Genomic DNA, 20,385 nt, shown 5'->3' on the forward strand with positions numbered 1-20,385 from the left:
TTCATCTAAAAGAAAACACCCCAAGGATCATTAGACAAAACACCAGGGATCTGGTCGTAAAAGATTTTCTTGTAATAGAAAATAAAATAGCTCTACTGGATTGGACCATAAATAGTGACCCGCTAATGGCCATGCATGGCCACTCTCCTGATCGCAGTGCCATTTTGAGGAGAGACAGATGCAGGAAAGAGGGCTGGAGTGTTAAAAACTTACAGATAAAGGGCTTCACACTGCTGTGGATGTGCTTGTGTTGTTTGAGGCCCGATGAAGTGGCAAAAGTTTTGCCACACTCCGGGCAAGCGTGGGCCCGGGCACCGACATGCTGAGAGCGGATGTGCCGCTGAAGGTTGCTAGGGTCCGTGAAAACCTGCTAGGAAATGAGTACTGATTAATCAAGAAACTTAACCCAAGGACACAAAAAGAAGATCAGAAATGACTCAAGAATGAATTGTGAGATTTTGTGTTTGTTTGTTTACTTGTTTTCCCCAAAGACCAAAGAAAGTCTTCTTTAGAAAGTGCAATGCTCCTCTGGGGCTGTTGTCGCCAACCAGTGGACCACGACTCGTGGCAACCTCATCTGCGCAGAGCAGAACTGCTCCACAGGGTTTTCAAGGCGATGAACTTTCAGAAGCAGATGGCCAGGCCTGTCTTCTGAGACACCTCTGAGTAGGTTTGAACTGCCAACCTTTCTGCTGTTTGAGCCACCCAGGGACTCTTCTTCTAAGGTTGTTGTTGTGTGCCTTCGAGTTGGTTCTGACTCATTGTGACCCTATAGAAGAGAGTACAACTTCCTCATAGGGTTTTCTAGGCTGTAATCTTTACAGGAGCAGATCTACAGGTCTTATCTCCCATGGAACAGCTGGTGGGTTCAAACCACTGACCTTTCGGTTAGTAGCCAAGCGCTTAACCATTGTGCCAAGAGGGCACCTCCCCTCTAGGGTTAAAAAAAAAAAAACCAAACCAAACCCATCGCCTTCAAGTTGATTCTGACTCATAGCGACCCTATAGGACAGAGAAGAACTGCCCCATAGGGTTTCCAAGGAGTGCCTGGTGGATTTGAACTGCCGACTTTTTGGTTGGCAGCCGTACCTCTTACCCACTATGCCATCAGGGTTTCCAGTAGGGTAGGATTTGTAAATTATTCAACTCTATAGCTTTGGTGGAGTGCCCTGGGTGGTACAAATGGTTAATGTGTTTGTCTACCTACAAAGAAAACGCTGGAGGTTCAAGACCTCCCAGAGCCTGGTGATCTTCTTCTGAAAATGAGCCATTGAAAATCATATGGAGCACAGTTCTACTCTGACACATATGAGGTCACCATGAGTCAGAATCAATTCAATGGCAAATGTTTATATTCTTAGCATGATGTCTCTATTGGTATCAGTGGAACAAAATAATGGCTGGCATTATTAGGCCATTAAAGGACTTTTTGGTCCCATTTAAAGTGATTAGAATTAAATAATAAAATTCTGGCCGCTCCAGTATTAAAATGTGTGTGTTACTTTCATCCTTTAAACAAAGACACATTATGTACAAGATGTGGGGGCTTTTACCTAAAGTGCTCCAATCTATTTTAAAGAGGTCTCCTAAGGAGTAAATTCTGACACTGTGTTTCAACACATTACCAGTAAGCTAAAATCACTCCTTTGGACAAAGATACGGGCATTGTACTGAAGGAATGGAAAAGCTGCCCACATACTGGGAATAAAAATGTCTCCAAAGATAACTTCAAATGTCAAAATTCCCATTGGCATGAGAAAAGGTGCTCAAATGCTAACAGAGTCTTTTTTTTTTTTTGGAAATAGAAAGCAACTTATTGACACCAGCACATTTTTTTTTCTTAATTGAGGAAGATGAAAATAAAAACATGTGAATGACTGTACTGTATTCACAGTTATGGTCCCAGTGGACTGCTTTCATTCCACCCTTAGGTTCCTGAGCACTAGCCACTAAGGCAGAGGCTCTGCACTCTTTAATTAGAACCAAGTCATGACTTACGGTGGGGATAGCATGGAAAAATCTGCAAATTTAGGAGTCTCCCATTCTTTCTGAATAGGCATTCACACACTTTATGTGACTTACTCACACGCTGCTATTAAAAGAAATCAGTAATGTGCACTGGATAAAATTTACATTCTCCATAAAGTTATAAAACAACCCCACGCTGGCAAGTCAGTAGCGGAACCAGGAATTTACCAAGGATGTCTGACACCTAGTTCTGGAACTCACCATTAAGCCTTACTTCCTCCCTTATAAAAATAAAAGTATACCCACTAAGTGTTTTTATACACTGGACTAATGCCTTTTAGCATACAACACTCAGACTACTTTTCTCAAGATATTTATAGTCTCCCCTCTTAAGGCTTGTTTTTATATATTGCAGCAAGTGATGGATTAAGAGAAAGCAGGATGTCAGAGAGAGGGCACGTAGCCTACAAATTCACTGTACCTTGGCACAGTTTTCACATTCATAGTGCTTTCCACTGTCATGTGACATCTGGTGGCGAATTAAATTGGACTTCCAGTTAAATGCCTTGGGACACTGATCACACTTGTATTCCCTCTCTTCAGTATGTGACAACATGTGTTTCTCCAGGCTGTTAAAGAAAACAATTGATTCAATAAGCTGTGGTGACAAAGAACACATTCATAAACAGAATGTCATTTTATTACTAATCCAAATGGCAATTAAAGGAATAAGAAGGAAAAGGAGCTGAGGTGAGAAGGAGGAGAGAAAAGAAACAGGCTTGCCACAGACAGAAGTACATTTTGTGTTTCCCAGACTGCGTCTCTACCAATACAGACAAGTGCCCCTATTAGAAAGTAGGTCTGATACAGCTAACAGGGATCATCGGCCAGCCTCAGGGCACAGCAAACAAGTTCTGGACTCAGTCCACAATTCTAACAGCAAGACATATTACTGATACCCACTTGGTTCAAATACAAACACTCAAACAGAAAAGGTTAAAAAAATGTTTAAGAACATGTAAACAGGCATTCTGTCTAATGTGGTTAACCTCTAAATTCAAAAAGGGACTTTTGTTTCTCTCCATGTCACCACATGGGAAAGTGAGCTGAATGCTAACTATTCAACAAGCAACTTCTCAATATGACCCTAGGATGGATGGATGAATGAATAGATGGATGGACAGATGGACAAATGCATATATGTGTACACACACACATAACATATATATAAATATATACTTATATAAAACATATATTCAATATATCTTATATATAGGTATATATATTGAAATAAAACCTGTGAATTAAGTATGAAAGAATGTATGTAGTATCTTAAGCGAACCAAAAACCAACCCGTTGCTGTGGATTCCAACTCACAGTGACCCTACAGGACAGAGCAGGACTGCCCCATAGGGTTTCCAAAGAGAGGCTGGTGGATTTAAACTGCAGACCTTTTGGTTAGCAGCCGAGCTCTTAGCCAAATGTACTACTAAAGCCTCTCAAAAGAAAAACATGGCTAGAAGATTCTCAAACACATAGTTTCTCTATGTGTTAAAGCTTAGAATGTTTTCCCTTCTCAAATGTTTTCCTCCTTTTTCTAAAAATTGAATAAGAAATCTGTATGAATGCAACGAAAAGGAAATTTTATAGATAATGGATTACTGTGCTATTCAGAAGATGTTTAAACACACACACACACACACGCACAACACACTAAGACGCTATCCCCCTCTCAAGTAATGAGAATTCCTTGGATAAATAGATGATTTCAAATTTGAAGCAGGAAGTACGTGAACTGGGCCTTGACCACCTTGTTTTATCAAAAAGCATGAAAATTACAGACTGTGTCAAGAAAATTAGGGTGCTAAATTGAAGAGGCTCCCGCTGACAAAAGATGGAGCAATTTAAGCATCAGTTAGAATAATAAGTCTTTTAATCGTAACAATACTCAAAATCATGCAAACAGAACCTCACTGGCTACCGCTGGGAAATGCTGGGAACCCAAATCATTGTTCTGAAAACTGATACAGGGAAAAGCTCGTACACATGCCCAGCCTCTTCTATATGAACTCTGCCTCCAGGTAACCAAAGAGATGATGAGGAGAAGTTTTCTGTACAGAATTAACTCATAATGAATGTTCAAAGAACGACAGCATTAGAATGCAACCATTTTATAGCCCCTAAAGAATTAATGAATCTAGGCAATTCATTATGTGCCTCCTGATGGAAATAAAGACCATCAAAGAGACAACCTTGCCAAATCTCGAACCTGAATCTGATTGAGGCTTGGGAATGGAACTACCAGTTTACAGGAAATACAGGGGATGGAGAAAGATGCTAAAAACACAAAGGGACATAGTCAGCAGCATCCAGACTGGAGGAAATGCTACAGGAAAAGCAACTCAGTTTCTTCTGTAAATAAATTGCAATAGGAGAGAAGATGAGAGAGAGATGAGAGACAGACAGACACCTGACTGGGGACCCACAGATTAAAAGAGACAAAAAGGCATGTCAACCAATTGCAATGTATGGACCTTATTTTGACTTTAATTCAAGCCAAAAAACATAAAAATTATAAGACAATTCAGGAATTTTGAATACTAAATTTTTGATAATATTAATACTTGATATATTAAATATTCATTTATTAAGTGTGGCATAACACATGTTTTAAAAGGGTCCTTACTTTCTAGAGATACATATTCAACTGTTTATAAATAAAATAATATAATGCCCAGAATTTGTCTTGAATAATCCAAAATAGGTATAGCTGAGACAAGATTGGCCTTGTGGATAATTACTGAAGCCAAGAAATGCTATACGGGTGTTTATTATACCATCCTCTCTAGTTCTGTATATGTCTGGAATTTTCATAATAAAAAGTTATTTAAAAATACAAAAGCAACACTACCAGCATGAAAGCACTTCTTCTTTTCCGTGTTTTATTTCTCTGTGAGATGAGGACTCTAAATCTGATTATCAATTAAGACCTCAAGCACCTAGAATATATGACCCAGTGATTGCGTGGATCGTGTGTGTGAGTTTGTTTTCAAAATGCAGTGCCTGATCTTATTATCTTGGTAAATTAGAAAGACTTTTCCCACTCTTTTTCTCTTCCTCAGCTTCCTCCCTTCAACTCTATTCATATTAGCATGTGAACATATTTTTTCTCCCCATGAGTCAGTGGGGTGGGAAATACTATTTGAGCACAACTGGCGATATCTCTGTGAACAAAAGCTTCCAAGAGAGTACACGTGTGTGGAGTCACAAGAAAGCCCCTATCCTTATCTACAATATGTAATCTTCTGTTCCTTACAGAAAATGATATGTTAATAAAAGACTTAAGAGTGAGATATCAACAACTGCAGTTGACATTGAACTGAGTCAGAGACATCCTCCAAAATCCCTGCACAGGTTGTTATTCTCACTGACCGTTCTTAGCAAACCATGAAGACATATCATTTGATGACATATATTCCATTATGCTGTATTTCAAATCATAAACTCTGAAATCTAGCATCAAAACATTTGCTATACAGTGCATCTTTCTCCTGTCCCCTAACCGCAATGATGTGGTATAGTTTTAAGTGTGTATTTTGTGTGCACAGCACTTGGGGGAAATAAGAAGATATCAAAGCAAAGAGAATTTCCTTTTCTTCTTCTAATCTAGCAGAAAATTCATACCGTCAATGGAATTATAAGCTATCAACTAATTAGTGATAAAAAAACAAAAACCAAACCTGTTGCCATTGAATCAGTTCTGACTCTAGGACCTAAAGGACAGAGTAGAACAGCCCCCACAGGATTTCTAAGGAGTGGCTGGTGGATCTGAACTGATGACACTTTGGTTAGCAGCCAAGCTCTTACTCAACCACTGTGCCACTAGGGCTCCAATTAGTGACAGAAAGAAAAAAAAAGGGAAGTGTTTCCTGAAAAAATAAATGCACCTTGCGTTCATAAGCATGGAATTAATCCAATCAATCATTAGTGTGACTTCTCCACTTCTCATAGAATTCTATCCCAACCTGTAGAGCTTTGATTAGCTCTTTTAGGTTCCTTCCATCTTTTGCATATACACCTTTGTTTCTTATTCCTTTTCTCATTAGTTTGCCTTTTCTCAATATTTATGTAAAAGATACAAAACAAAATAATACGCTCACATCAAGAACAAAATTTTCAATTTGGTGTTCAATAAAGTAGACAATGTAGGTTCCCCCTGTGGCTGAATTACATCATTCATAACCAAAAAATCCACCTTATAATGACGTGCTATTTCAGTCTGGCTGGGTTACTAAAAACGAGTTTTGAGGGTTACACACTGCCAGATACCTAGGTTTCCTTATTGTTTTCCACTGAATGTTTGACTAAATCAACTAAACTGACAGTTGGTTTCTGCATTAAATAGAGTTGACTCAGGCTTAATTTTACAGCTAGTGGATGAAGATACTTTCCTCACCCAAGAAGTGTACTTTTTAGTAAAAGTATACTTTTAGTAGGAAGTCAGAATTACAGTGTAGTGTTTAATGTGCCAACTTTTGACTTCTAATGCATTCTACCATTTTTGGTTAAAAAAAGATAAAGGAAATATACTTAATCTCTGGCCCCAGAGGGATTGCTTTACTTCATAAATATTTTTCCAACTCATTGGTATTTATTAGTTTCCTTTTGTTTTTTAATTTGGACGTGATTATGTTTAGGGAACATGCTGTGACGTTTGTTGATTCCAGAACCATAGTTTAGCAAATCACATATAACATTTATTCTCTATGCAGATGTAGATTATGTGGTAAAAATTAAAGGGTACTAGGAAAGCCCTATCATAGCCCTAAAAGTTTTCTCTCTAACAGCTAAATTAGGCCTGAATTTGCAAATCTAGATCCATACTTTTGGAGAAGGTTATACTTGCTGCCTTTGTGGTCAAGTATGCCTTAAAGTGAATGACCACGACATGAGATCCTTTCCTTAAAGAGGCTTAACCAACTGAAGAGGATGCCCGGCAATGAATGGAGGAGAAAAGGACAGAGAGGAAGAAGATGCCACCAGGGAGGGACGGGAACAAAACGAGAGGCTGAGAGGGGCGCAGAGTCAAAGACAAGCTGCATAATTCACACACTTGTGTAAGGCCAGCTCCTATATTACTATACCTATTTAAACACAATGATTTGAGGAAGTTCATTTGAAATTCTGCTTAAAGCAAAGTAAGGAATACAATCATTAAAATTGTTTGCTGACCAAACCAAAAACCATTAGCTAGAAACAAATGAATGAAAAGCAGAAACCCCATAAACTAGTTTTACATATCTCAGATCTTAAAGAACCATTTATAGCATAATTATCAATAGTTATCACTAGAGTTTGCAAAGGGTAGGTTCCAGGGTTTTTTTTTTTTCTTTCTTGATAAAAATCAAAAATGTTCCTGAATCAAATTCAAAAGGCTACAAAGAGTTAATATATCACTGAGATACAATTTTAATTTTAAAAATAAGTATTAAAGGATTACTTCATTTAGACAGTCATGTTAATTTTTTTGTTTTAGAAAATTCAACACTTTTATCAATGAACATGCTTCTCTTAATATGTGCAGTTTGGATAAATCACTGAAAATTAAATTCACGGCTTACAGTGATCTTCCAAAAGATCACTTTATTTTTGATTATATGAGTACAAAAGCCAGTCTTTTTTATCATCATCTACATGTTCCCAGAAGTAAATTTGCTGTTTCTTGGCATTTGAATACTTTAATCACCATCCTTGTTGCTCCAGCCCCCTTGGCTTTCTCTAATGATCACAATTTTATTGTAACATTAAGCCTTCCGTTTCTGATAACATTACTTAAATAATTATATAACATATTACTTTTAATCTGGCATAAAAATAACTAATTCCAACTTCATTATAGATATTTTTATAGATGAGAATTTCTGGGGGAAGGGTATGATTTCTGAACATGTCACCAGCCCACTTGCCTGGGTCATTGCAGTTGCAAAATTTCCCGTCTACATAAATTCTCAAAATTTAGCAAAACACCATTTTATGGCAGAGTAAATACACAAGCTTGCTGGGGCGAGATGCCATTTCTAACCTTTGCAAATCGGGGAAGACTTGGTCGCATTCCTTACACTCCTGGATTGCATGTATCTCCCGTAGATCATTCTCATTTTCGAGTTTTTGTTGAAAGTCCTCTTCCACCATTGAAAATGCTGAGTGAGGAGTACTGCACGGGAACTTCTGGTGGTCTGCTAGTTCCGCTTTAGATTCAAAGAGCTGGTCACAGTCCTCACAGCGATATTGCCGTTCTTCTGTGAAAATAATACAGGTGTCACTAGGGCTGGGCAGTCCGGAAGTGCCACCACCAATCAGCAGGTTTTACTGAATTACAGAAGACATAATATAAATTATTTGGTTGTCATTTATACCCCTTAATTTTAGTACGGATTAAAAATAACATACATAAAGGATCCAGGATAGAATCTGAAAAATTATACAAGCAATTATTATGGCTACACTATAGCCTCCTGATTAGATGAAATTTTAGGACAGGTTCACAGGATATTAAAAGTAGTGATGACCACTTACTAAGCATCATCTATTTTCTCAAAACTGTACATGGATTATTGATATTCCTTAAAACCTGATAATAAGGAATTATAGGTCAGATTTTTATTCTTATTTTCAGATGAGGGAATTGAGGCTCAGAGAAGTTAGATAACCAGTCAGGGATTATAAGGCTAAGTGGTGCCAGGATTAGAACCGATTTCTGTCCCATACACTTCTCACTATGCTATGTTGCCCAGAAGGCACAGTTAACCATGGTTCCCTATCTGAACCACGTTTAAGCCTGGCCAAAATCTGTAAACTAAGAAATACTTTACATCCATCATTACTTATCATGGGACACAGGATGTTTTTAGAACCCACCTGACTAATTTATCTTACCCCAGGGTCAGTGCTACTTGCCCTAGCTTTGTTAAACAGCAAACACATCATGAACTTGTACTTTAAATCAATGAGATAAAGAAATGCTAGTAGTGAGGATCAGAGATACCAAAGTTATAATGTGTCAGGTAGTGGTGGTATTCTGCTTCTCTTCTGCCCATTTGAATAGCTTTTAGCCCCAGGGGTTCATGAGATTACACTATGTACAAATCACACTGATACAGACGCAGAAGTCTTGAAAACACAAGATCCTGAAAGTATCCAGGGCAAACAACCTGATATATAATACATACCCCTATTTTATAAGCCTATAGTCAAGAAAGAAATTACTCTTCAATTGTTCAATTGACTCAATGTTTTTGAGGGAATATTTTAGTCGCCTAGTAATGTAGGCATTATGCTAGGGAATGAATATATAAGAGACTTACAGACAAGGAGATCGACATGTGAACAAACAGTATGATATATATTATGACAGCTCTATGCATAGGACCTAAGGGAGCCCTGAGGAACATGCCTAATCTATCTTGTTTCGGGGAGGGAAGATTCAGAAAAAGCTTTGCAATGAGTAAAGTAAGCCAGGTGGAGTAGTGGGATGATGGAGGGCATTTCAGGCAGTGTGTACCAATGATGAAGGCAAAAAAGAACAAGGCAAGATCTTGGAAGTGTACAGCTATAGACAAATACGGACAGGTTTATAGAATTGCGTAAGTGAGGAGTGGGAAATGAAATAGACATGGCGGCAGATTACTAGGGGCTTTTTAGGTTTGCAATAAGAAGGGAACAGAAAGCCAATGAAAGTTCAAAAGCAAGACACAGTCAGACTTGTTGTTTAGAAGAATTTCCTCTGGCTGCAAGTGTGTGAAGCCAAGCAGAGAGGCCAAATGAGAGGCTGCTGTTGTAACCCATATATAATACTGGTTATAGTTTAAACCAAACCAGTATCAGTGGGGCCAGAAAGGAGAAGAAATTAAGAATGACATTCATAGGATTTGTCTACTTTAGATATAGAGGGTTAAGGAAAAGGGAAGTTTTAAAATAAAAACTCACCTCGGCACTAAAGACAGGATTCTCAACAACATTAACTAGGTAACAGAAATGTTTCCTACAGTCTGCAACGCAGTTCACAGATTTAACATCTATACATAGGTTCGTGCCCAGCAGCCTAAATACAAACAGAACCTCCAGGCCACCTAATACAGGGAAAGGCATAGGTTTTAGTGACAATAAGACCTTAATTTGAATGCTGACTCCATCACTTACTAGTCATGGTCCTGGCTAACTTACTTAGCCTTTTAGCCTCAGTTTCCCCATCTGTAAAATGGATTTTTTTTTCTTTCAGGTTTAATCTATGTATGAAAGATCAAATGACAGTATATGGAGAGTATCTCATAGCTAGCATATAGCAGATGTGCCATACATGGGTTTTACTTTCTCTCTTCTAGGAAAAGTTAAATCCTGGAAGTACAAAACACGAATCACCATTTAAACAATATAGGCATTATATATATGTGGTATATTTATGCATGGGATACACTGAAAACGAAAAAGCAAGTGATGGGATTCCAAGGTCTTGTAAAGGCAGGTGATGTGTACATGGCAGCTCTAAAAGAATAGCCACTCTATTTGGTCTTGTTTCAGGAGAGTAAACTAATCATTTATATTTTGAAAAAGAATTGTTTGAAAACTTTTCAGATGTAATAATCACTGACGAAAGATGCAATGCACTAGAGAAAGCCCAGTTCCATTTTTTATCACTCTAAATATCACCCCCACCTCCACCAGAGAGAGCTGGTAAGAGTTCTTTCCCTTTCCCATCAGATCAGACTCCCCATTCAGATTCAGGCTCTACTAGGCCGACTGAGAACTCTGGTTTCTAAAGCCACATGTTTGTCAGAGTTTCTAAAATGGAAACAAGTACCAAAAAGCCTCCCCTGCCCACCTCTACCCCAGATCTAACTGGTATAACCTACAAACAAGCAGAATGCAGTTAAGCCAAAAGAAAAAATGTTCAAGTAAAAGCCTAGCCAGTAGTGATAGCTTTCTTCAGAGGCGGCGTAGAAGCAAAGGCTACAGGCCTTCCCCTCAGGAATGCTGGAGGAAGGCGGTGGAGGGATTCTTTCTTCTCTGATAAGTTAGGATGGGTAACGCTTCTCAGTCCTTCCAAATACAAAATGCCCTAAAGATACCACTACAATATGTTGAACCAAATCACATTCTATTAAGAGAGGAAAAATAGAAAAAAGGAAAAAAAACCCCAAAGATAAAAACTAATACAAGTAGAATTTTCATCTAATCTGCCCTGAACATGTATTAATAGTAATTAAAAGTTCTTTTGATGTCCCCTTCTTTTGATTTAGAATAGGCCTCTGGCAAATGAAAATCACTCTGACTCTAAAATTCCCTCTTTGGTGTTTCTCTCCCAATCAACCACCTCCCTCCCCACGCAGTGGTCATGCTTGGCTAGGACTGTACTCAGGTCGAAGAAACTTTTCCCAATAAAAGAATATTAGATGGAAGAAATATCCGCTAGATTGTTCATCAAGCTCCCTAGAATGACCTTCATTCAGTGAGAGGGTTCTAATCACCACCTAAGACACTGGCAAAAGGTTTAACCACGTGATGATCCCTCTAGAACTCTCTCAGTCCCAATATTCAGGAAATCCTTTGACCTTCACTTCAGAGAAGCCCTCTACTTACTTTAGCTTGACCAGAATGTTAGCCAGATGTCAAACGAAGGAAACAGCCACTCTAAGAGGAGTTTGTTAAAACTGACATTGAATAGCTGGGAGACAACCAAGTGTAAAGTGGCTTCAGTGTCCAAATGAGGGAGATGAGGGTGGTTGTGGGAGAAGTACTAACCGTGGATATCCGGGGCCATGGTTTCATGGGGATAGTCTTCACTCTTCATGAACAGTAGAAGCTCCTCTCCTGGTGCAATATCTGCGACTACTCTATAGAATATCTTCAGAAGACAAAGACGGGCAGGGGAAGGGAGACAGAGAAGCAATTATTAAGAAAGGGCAAGATACACACTATGATATCTGTACATTTTCTCATACTTCAACAAACATACTCCTTTTTATTTTTTCAAAAGAAGTGTGACTTCCTGTTACAGATACTACAAATGAGCCCTGTGGTGACAAATGGAAATCTGCAATTCTCAGGCAGATTCACAAATCTTTTCCGAATCCTACTTCACAAATCATGTTTTCCGAATGCAAGGTCTGCTGTGTCGCCCATAACCTTTGTACTGTTTAGCAGAGAACTCTCCCTTCTGGGAATTCCTCAAGGCACATCATGGTGCTGAATTCTGTCTTGCATTATCCGGCAGTGGCCTAGCTAAGGTCGGTGGGGCTCAATCACCTGCCTTGAGCATGTTCTCGAAGGTGGCTCCTTATCAACAATGTTTGGTTTTGTTTTAGATTAAAACATAGGTAACACAATATTTGCCAGTTCATTTTTCACATGTACAATTCAGTGAGATCAACCGCACCAATTGCTTTTAAGGTCATAGTTCGGCAGGACTTGACCAGTAATCATGACAGCAAGGTCTGTAGAGAATACTTCAATTTTAAAAACTTAATTGCGCTCACCAATCAAAGGTCGTTCTCCCCCACCCGGGACCTGGCCTCAGGCCCCAGCTCCTGATTCTAATTCTTCGAAAGCAAGTATTTTGCCTTTTATTGACCCATTTAGTTGTGTGGTGGTCGTGGTGCAACTGTGGTGGTGGCTATTTCCATTGCTTTCTAGGAAGCGCTGAGGAGAGGAAGGATTTGCTCAATCTGTAATGACAAACTGAAAAGCAGTGGGACATGTGGGGAAAAGAACCCTTCCTGGAATTTCCAAGAGCTAAACTCCACTGACCTACCTCTTCCCTAACCAGCCATGTGACCTTAGGCAAGTCATTGCCTAATTTATTTTTGCAGGCTTTAGTTTTTTGTTTTAATTTATAAAAGCATTTAAGCCAGAAAATCTTTAAGATGTTTTGCCATTTTAACACAAAAAATATTCTGAGTTTTTCTTTTCTAAGATTATTTATTAAATAACAATTTCATATTAGATAGAGATTATAGACGAGCTCTGGTAGTGCAATGGTTAAGAGCTCAGCTACTAATCAAAAAGTCAACAGTTCGAATCCACCAACTGCTCCTTGGAAATCTAATGGGGCAGTTCTACACTGTCCTATAGGGTTGCTATGAGTTGAAATCGACTCGAGGGCAACGAGTTTAGAGGTTATAGCAGAAAGAATGAGGTTGTACTGATTACATTCTGCCAAAATATCTTTGCAAAATCCCTCAGCACTCAGAGAAGGAGATTCATCCTTTGCCCTGTGGCCTCTTCTCTCTCTACAACATCACCAATCAAGAGTCTTTTCTTGCATTCCTTTTTCTAAGGAGGTTCATAAACAGAATTTCCACATTACTGAGCCACTCAGATTCTAAATATCTTGGCGAGGCAGAAAAAGACGCCACTGGCACCTAAAACAGAAAGCATTGCTCAGCCTCAATGAAAGAGGCGGGGGATGGTGGGGGACGGGGCGGGGTGGGGAGGGAATAGAAATTGGTACACTTTACTAAGAAATAGCAGGAATATAGTCTTAGAAGGTATTGCTATCACTAAGGTGTCTTGAAAGACCATTTGATGTTTCAAATTAAGAAAATTAAATGACTCTTATTTGTAGGTATCCTACTAAAAATTGGCCTTGTCGGAGCTACAGAAATGCATAGAACTTTAATTGTATTTATCTATTTGTTTATTTTTTGAAAAGCTGAGGCCATCCAACTCAAGCACGTGCTTCTTTATTCCAGTAGGTGGCTCTAAAGTCCAATTGTTTATTTATCTATAAAAAGACCAGAACTCAAATTGTGCTAAATTCAAAATATAATTAAACGAGTATTTCTTCCTTAGTTATTTTTTTTTCTGTTAAAACAAAATAATTGTCTTTAAGTCAAGAGTAGTTTAACTATCTGAAGTTGGTTGATAGAAAATAATGCCAAACATAAAATATTGCTGTAATATGTTATAATATAACCTAAGATTCTTTATAACGATCCATAGATAGAATCCAGACTATGTTATGAAAAATACTACTTGTTCTGTGCTGGTACCATAAAACACAATAAATCTGCAGTTTGTATCTTTCACATTTAACCTTTACGTTTTCCCTTCTTAAGAAATACACTGAGAAGAATACTTCTGCTCAAAAATTGCCTGATTATATGTATATAAAAATTATTATGTGTGTGTTTGCTTATTTCCCCCTAAATCTTCCAGTTAAACGCTTACAAGTACCCTGTTTCACTCTGGAGTTCTTGTTCCCTTTAGAAAACAATGGACTTCTCTCAACAGTTTGAATCACCTCTTTTTTGGCATCTCTCAAAGGTTTAACTTATTAGCTTCCTTTCCAACAACATGTTGACATTTGAATTGTGACATATTAGAACTTTTTGGTGGCTTCTCGGAAATAGTGAGGTTAAAGAGACAATGCCCTGAAAGACAGTAAAAGGCAAGGCAATTGTCTCTTTTGGGGAATGCTGCTTTGACACACATGCCAGGTCATTTTAAGAAAGCATTATGATATCATTATTTTTTCGCAGCCCACTATTAATCATGTCTCCTCTAATTCCATTTTGGATTTACTCAATCCAACGTGAACAGTCCAAGAAACAAAAGAAAATGATGACTACATTGTAACTATATATTATAACGACGATTCTCTTTACCGGGGCATAGATCACTACTCTAATTTCCCTGTAAGGGCCCAGATTGTCATGTGAAGAATATTGAGTGCATAAAAAATAAAAGACATGGAAGAGTGTTGATGGTGGCTTTATTTACTAGAGGTAAAAGGTGACATTCCAGGCCACGAGAGGCAAGGCAAAAGTAGAGTGGGTTTTAACTTCAGGGTATTCTTTTTGATTTTAAATGAATTTTTATGGCACTCATGAAACTGAGGTTTGAAAAGAACTGGCAAGTGCCAGATATAATGAGGGCAGATTCTGGGCATGCTTCCCCAGATAGCAATAAGAATGTGCCCTGAAGTCTCATCTACCACACCCTTAACAAATCTGGTCCTTTTGTCAAGGTGTCGCTGCTACTCGTGACCTTCATTATATCCCATCTCTTAGGATCTTAGAGAGACTTAAGTAAAATTAGAGTTTCCCTCTATAATTACAATGGCCCAAAAGTATAATTTGAACGAACACTTAAATCCAGAGATGTCTACACATAAATCTAGCTTACTTTCTAGAAATAACAATAACACACTAGGAGGCATTTGAGACGTGAAAGGACTAGTCTAAACCAAAAATAAAATGATAATTACCTGGGGAATAACAGAGCATAATCCTGGACGAATCAAGTCTTTCAGAAAGTAAGCTATCATATCTATGTTTTTATGAAATAGGTCTTTCAAGAAATAAAAATGTGATAAAAAAGTAACTGATACAGATTTGTGTAAGTGGACATAACCATGCTTATAAAAATAGTCATAATGTCCTTATAATCAGCGTATTCTGAAAATCTCGGCTACATTGCAGTCATATGAACTATGTGTCATCTGAGTTATGTACCAGAAGCAGAAATATTACTAGGAGAATCTCTCTGGTTTTTATGTTGGAGAAAAAATGGGAGTCAATTACTCTATTAAATACCGTAAGAGAGTTAATAGGTCTCCTCTCCCATCATGGGGTTTTATGGAAAATGTTATCCGGATCCAAAATAAAAATGTCCTGGATCTGAGATTTTGTGCTGAATTCAACTAAAGTATATACTGAAGCTCTTAAAAGTCACAAACGCTTAGAAAATGCTTGAATTGATACAAAAGGGCTGATTTATTCTTTTGCTGAGACTCGCTCAAAATACAACGCTCTGTTAGAAGGAAAAAAGCTTTTAATTCCTCCCGATATAAGGAAAAAGATAAGAGGAATGGTACCTTATAACATAAGAAAATAGGGTTAGATGGAAATTCCATTTTTAAAAAAGTCATGATAAATATTTTAAAACTGTGTTAACACCTCTGGGAGTTTCTACTTGGTAGCTAATACCAAAATTCACAGACACAACAGGTTATGAACATGGCCTAGCTCTCCATAAACTCAAAACTGAAGAGTCAAGGTGGTCTTTTTATTTTATCATACAAAATATTTAATTTGCCTAACATCTTTTTATTCTTCTAGAAAGCTGTATTTGTCTTTATAAGTATGGATAGTACATTTGGATCTCCGAATATGTCAATTTATAGTTAATTACATTAAAAGTGTTAACAACAGATCTCATTTCCTATTCTTTTATTTTTTTTTCCATATGTTTAAATGGCACGCTAGCGAAATTTCTGGATATACATTTTTTATAAATTCTCACTCATTCAGATTGTTGAAAATTAGAGTAGGAACTCCAAAAGTTGTTGACTTTTACTCTTGGAGAAATTCACAATTTAAGATATAAATAAAATATTATACATGTATATAGGAATTAAACACTCTAAGCATAATTACTACACTTATTTTAATCGAAGTCTGAAACCAGTTTCAAACGACAAAAGGATATCCACTCAGTTTACAGTCACAAGGGCAAGCTAGGGATAAGAGGCAGGGGTGTTATGGATTTGATTTAGCAAATTTTAGACTCCAAAAAGATGTCTTCATACAATGCTATATATAAATATGTACATGTATAGACACACTGTATGTTTTACATGTGACATATAAATGTGGCAAAGTATACTTTTTGGGAGATTTAAAATCTGCATAAAATATAGCAATCTTATATTTATATATATGATATACATGATTAATAGCATGACTGATTCCCATTATATAACATATAAGTTACATATAATTACATGCTATACTTGTATTATATAGTAAGTAACTTATGTATTTGTGATAAATCACATGCCATTAAACATTAATTTTCTTTGGTTATTTCATGCAAGAGGACAGCCACTCAAAACGGCATGAGCACTCATGAGCTTCTGATAGGAAAGTTAATAGTTCATAAACTTTCAGACTAATTCTGTTTTATACTGTCAGGGCTTGTGTTCAACCTAATCCTCCCTCAAATTGATGATGTTACCATTGGTACTTATACATGGTAAGAACATATACATTACTCCCATCATAATATTGTTTATTATCCTACAAAAGAGTTTGTCAGACTAGCCTGTTGTCTAGCTTGCAATGCTTGGATCAATTTAAAGCATTGTGTTTGTAAATTCAGGGTACAAGGATGAAACAAGACAGAAAGAAACACATCATTTTCCTTTAAAGGGATGAACAAGGCCTCATTGTTATTAATTTCCATTTATTTTTCCTGTTCAAGCACTGGAAGTTTTATTTATGCTTAACAAACGACATTTGGCGTGTCTAAAAATGACAGAAGTGTGAATTATGAATGACCTTCAACCTATTCAGGAAGTTGTAATAATTGAAATAATAGAGAAATGTACTCCCTTGCAAAATCTGTACTGAGAGACAACTTTTTCAGACTATGACTGTCTTTTCACTTTGAAGGTGACAGTTGATTTCTTCCTCTTTCAGCTCCCAACATTTGGCCTGAATGCTTTATTTACTATACCCACCAGTCTCATTCAATTTACCACTCAGAAGATTAGGAAAAGCTGAATGGAGCTTTACCATTTGGGGGATGGGTATAAGGGGATGTGACAGTTTACATATCTGAACAAAGTCAACATTTGATATGGACACATCTGTCAGCGTTGGTACGTCAGAGAGGTAACATGAAGACCACAGAAACACTGTGTGCATATGTGATGGCTTTAGGAAACATGGTCTGGACCCCTGGTCTATCCATGGCAACGTGGGACACCTCAGTTCAGGAGTGCAGGCGTGATGTCATGTTTTAGCCTCTGGAGGAAGGACCCGATTATACATTCTGTGCCTCGTTAGTAAGGGGTAACGAGAAGTGTCTTCAGCAGACAGAAAGGTTGATGACAGAAAGTAAAGATTTCTGTCCAATATAATAGAAGCTTTGTTGGGACAAAACTTTGCCAAAGCAAATCATTCTTAATTTCCTTAAATTCTCCAAAGGGAAGGTATCCCTTTTGTCTTTAGGGTTACATTGTAAAGACAAGAAAATATTAACTGAGAAAGATATATCTACTTCCAAAATAAAAGTATGTATTCATTGATAATATCTTAGTCCACTCAGGACTAAAATATTTTTTGAGGAGACCTTTTTTCTTTGTCATATTTTTATCTCTTTGTTTATAAGCTAGAGAGAAAACCAAGTATGATTTATTGGATGAAACAAAACAGAGAGAACTGACTGTTGCTTCCATTCTGCATAAATAGAGCAAGTGATGAAGATCCACTTAATATTATACCCAGAGCCTACCCAGCCTGGTAGACTTATAAGGTGTCTCTCTGAATAACCTCTAAGGCTCTCTCTACAGACCCTGCAAGCCATTTTTTCTCTAACTATTCTAAATATAATTTCCAGGCACATACAACAGCCACCTGTCCTTGATGTGGCCATTTTGCCTGTTCTTATGAAAACTCTCCGATCATTATGTGTGGTTTCAGAGTGTTTAGGAATAGTTCCATCATTACATGATGAGGAAACTAAAGATCACCTTTGGATTTTTTACTAGGCCGAAGGCTTTTTCTGTGTCCTTGGCCAACATGTTCATCTTCTTGGTAGCCTGAAATGCATTCTGATGACTACCTTCTTGTTGCCATCCCAGAAATAGCTCTACTATGGGTGAGAACATGTACAAACAAGATGGTGCTTTGATGTATTCCTAAAAGATGTTGTATACATGCAAACACTAATTCACCTAAAACGTACATGTCACCCTCTTTTTCAACTTTTGTGGTCTACCTTAATAAAAATGCTAATATGTGTAGTATTGTGTTAGTGTTGTGTCCTGGGTATTATTAAGTGAGGGAGTTTTCTGGGTGAGGGGATGCTATTTGTTTTAACATGTAAATATCAAATGGCAAGCTATGTCTAGAGAGTTTCATCTCTGGGTGAAGGAAATAGCTTATCAGCCAGACAACATCCCCCAAAGTCGGCTTAGGCACCGTTCACAAAGCCAGTCGCTGGGTATTGCCAGCTGGCATTCATCTTAAAACAGCAGAGCATAACTTTGGTATAAAAGTGGAACTTGACTTAAAAGCAAAGCAAAGAAAATGGCCAAAGCCAATAATAATTTTAACATCAAAAGAGGTCATTCAAAATGTGGACAGAAATCATTGTAAAGGAAGAGCAAATTAACAAATTACCTGACAGTAGACGCCAACATCTTTAAAAAGTGGAAAGAGGCTAAAAATTACATTTTGCTTTGTATATGGCTGATCAGCCCTGCTTTTTTGCACAAATTTTATTAACTGAATGGTGCGGGAAAACAGATTCTTTTTCCCAGTAAAAAGCCAAAGAAAATAACTTGATAATTGAGCCCACAATAAGCTTGCAATAATAGTACCGTTCTAGTGTTGCAGCAGTCCGATAGAACCATTAACATGGACTTCAGGAGAGGGAAAGTGGGTATGCCAACTCGGCTCTGATCATCCTGGAATCAGTTAAAGCTTTATAAGGTAAATCACAAATGAGAACAATGCCTGTTCCAACCGAAAACACTCTAGAATCTTGCTCCGCTCATTAACCACAAGGGACCTGGCAGAATACCCTAAGTGAATTTTGATTTTTTATTCTCTGAGGGGCACTCCTTCTTCTAGATTTTATTTCATCAAAATATACATCAGGTTTTAGATAATCTCTTATTGACAAATTTCTTTTTATTCAGAGTGAACAGCAGACTTCTCTTATTCTACTTACTAAATACCAGCTGTCAAGGGCCTGTTTAAAAATAAAAGGACTTATCACCTTGTGTAAATGACAAGATTAATAATGTCCTGGGTTTCTGAGAACTTTACTCCACTTGTAGACCATGTTAGGACAGGCCAAGAGTTTGAATGAAATCACGTTCCTTCCTATGATGCAGAGAGCACATACACATACGTATATAAAATGTTACTCCGAAGCACATGCCCAGAAATCATGAGTGGAAAGACAGGTATTGCTTAAGTCTAAAGAATCAGCTTACATGAATTGTGCCTAAGTAGCCTGTCTGATTACAACCAATACAGTTTCACCAGGAAGAAGTATTAGAGGAAAATGGTATGGCCAGAGACCTACATAAAACTGGTGAGCACATTCGAAGATGAGAACTGGCATTGTTGGGGGTGGATCAGGAATCAATAGGTATTCTTGCCTTTGATCTAGTTGAAGGGTACAGAATTATGGGGTTAAGAGGAGACTAACTCAAGGCAGGAGGGAAAGGTGGGAGCAGAGTGAGACCAAATCTAAAGCAATGTGCTACCTCCACCAATCAAATTGTTTGTAAAAGTAAGATGTCTGCAAGAATTCAAAAGAAAGGACATCAAAATACCCAGATTAAATAAGAATAATAAAATTAAAAATTGTCAGCAAATCATTTAGATGTTTGGTCTACTT

The 20,385-nt window shown here is 37.6% G+C and overlaps 1 protein-coding gene across 9 annotated transcripts in view; it reads right to left on the bottom strand.

Moving 5' to 3' along the window:
• The window catches only part of MECOM (MDS1 and EVI1 complex locus), a 632,521-nt gene that overhangs the window by 38,249 nt on the left and 573,887 nt on the right, over positions 1 to 20,385 (bottom strand). For 6 of the 9 annotated variants that reach the window (XM_064275445.1, XM_023555523.2, XM_003416250.4 and 3 more), the window contains 4 exons: positions 11,767 to 11,869; positions 8,051 to 8,267; positions 2,450 to 2,597; positions 214 to 370 (listed from right to left, as the gene is read on the bottom strand). In XM_064275445.1, coding sequence (XP_064131515.1) covers positions 214 to 370; positions 2,450 to 2,597; positions 8,051 to 8,267; positions 11,767 to 11,869 — 625 coding nt within the window. The remainder of the gene's footprint in view (positions 1 to 213; positions 371 to 2,449; positions 2,598 to 8,050; positions 8,268 to 11,766; positions 11,870 to 20,385) is intronic. The other 3 variants (XM_023555527.2, XM_023555524.2, XM_023555531.2) reach the window with 1 other exon arrangement.

The sequence above is a fragment of the Loxodonta africana genome, chromosome 23 (genome assembly GCF_030014295.1).
Source record: "Loxodonta africana isolate mLoxAfr1 chromosome 23, mLoxAfr1.hap2, whole genome shotgun sequence".
Lineage (NCBI taxonomy): Eukaryota > Metazoa > Chordata > Mammalia > Proboscidea > Elephantidae > Loxodonta > Loxodonta africana.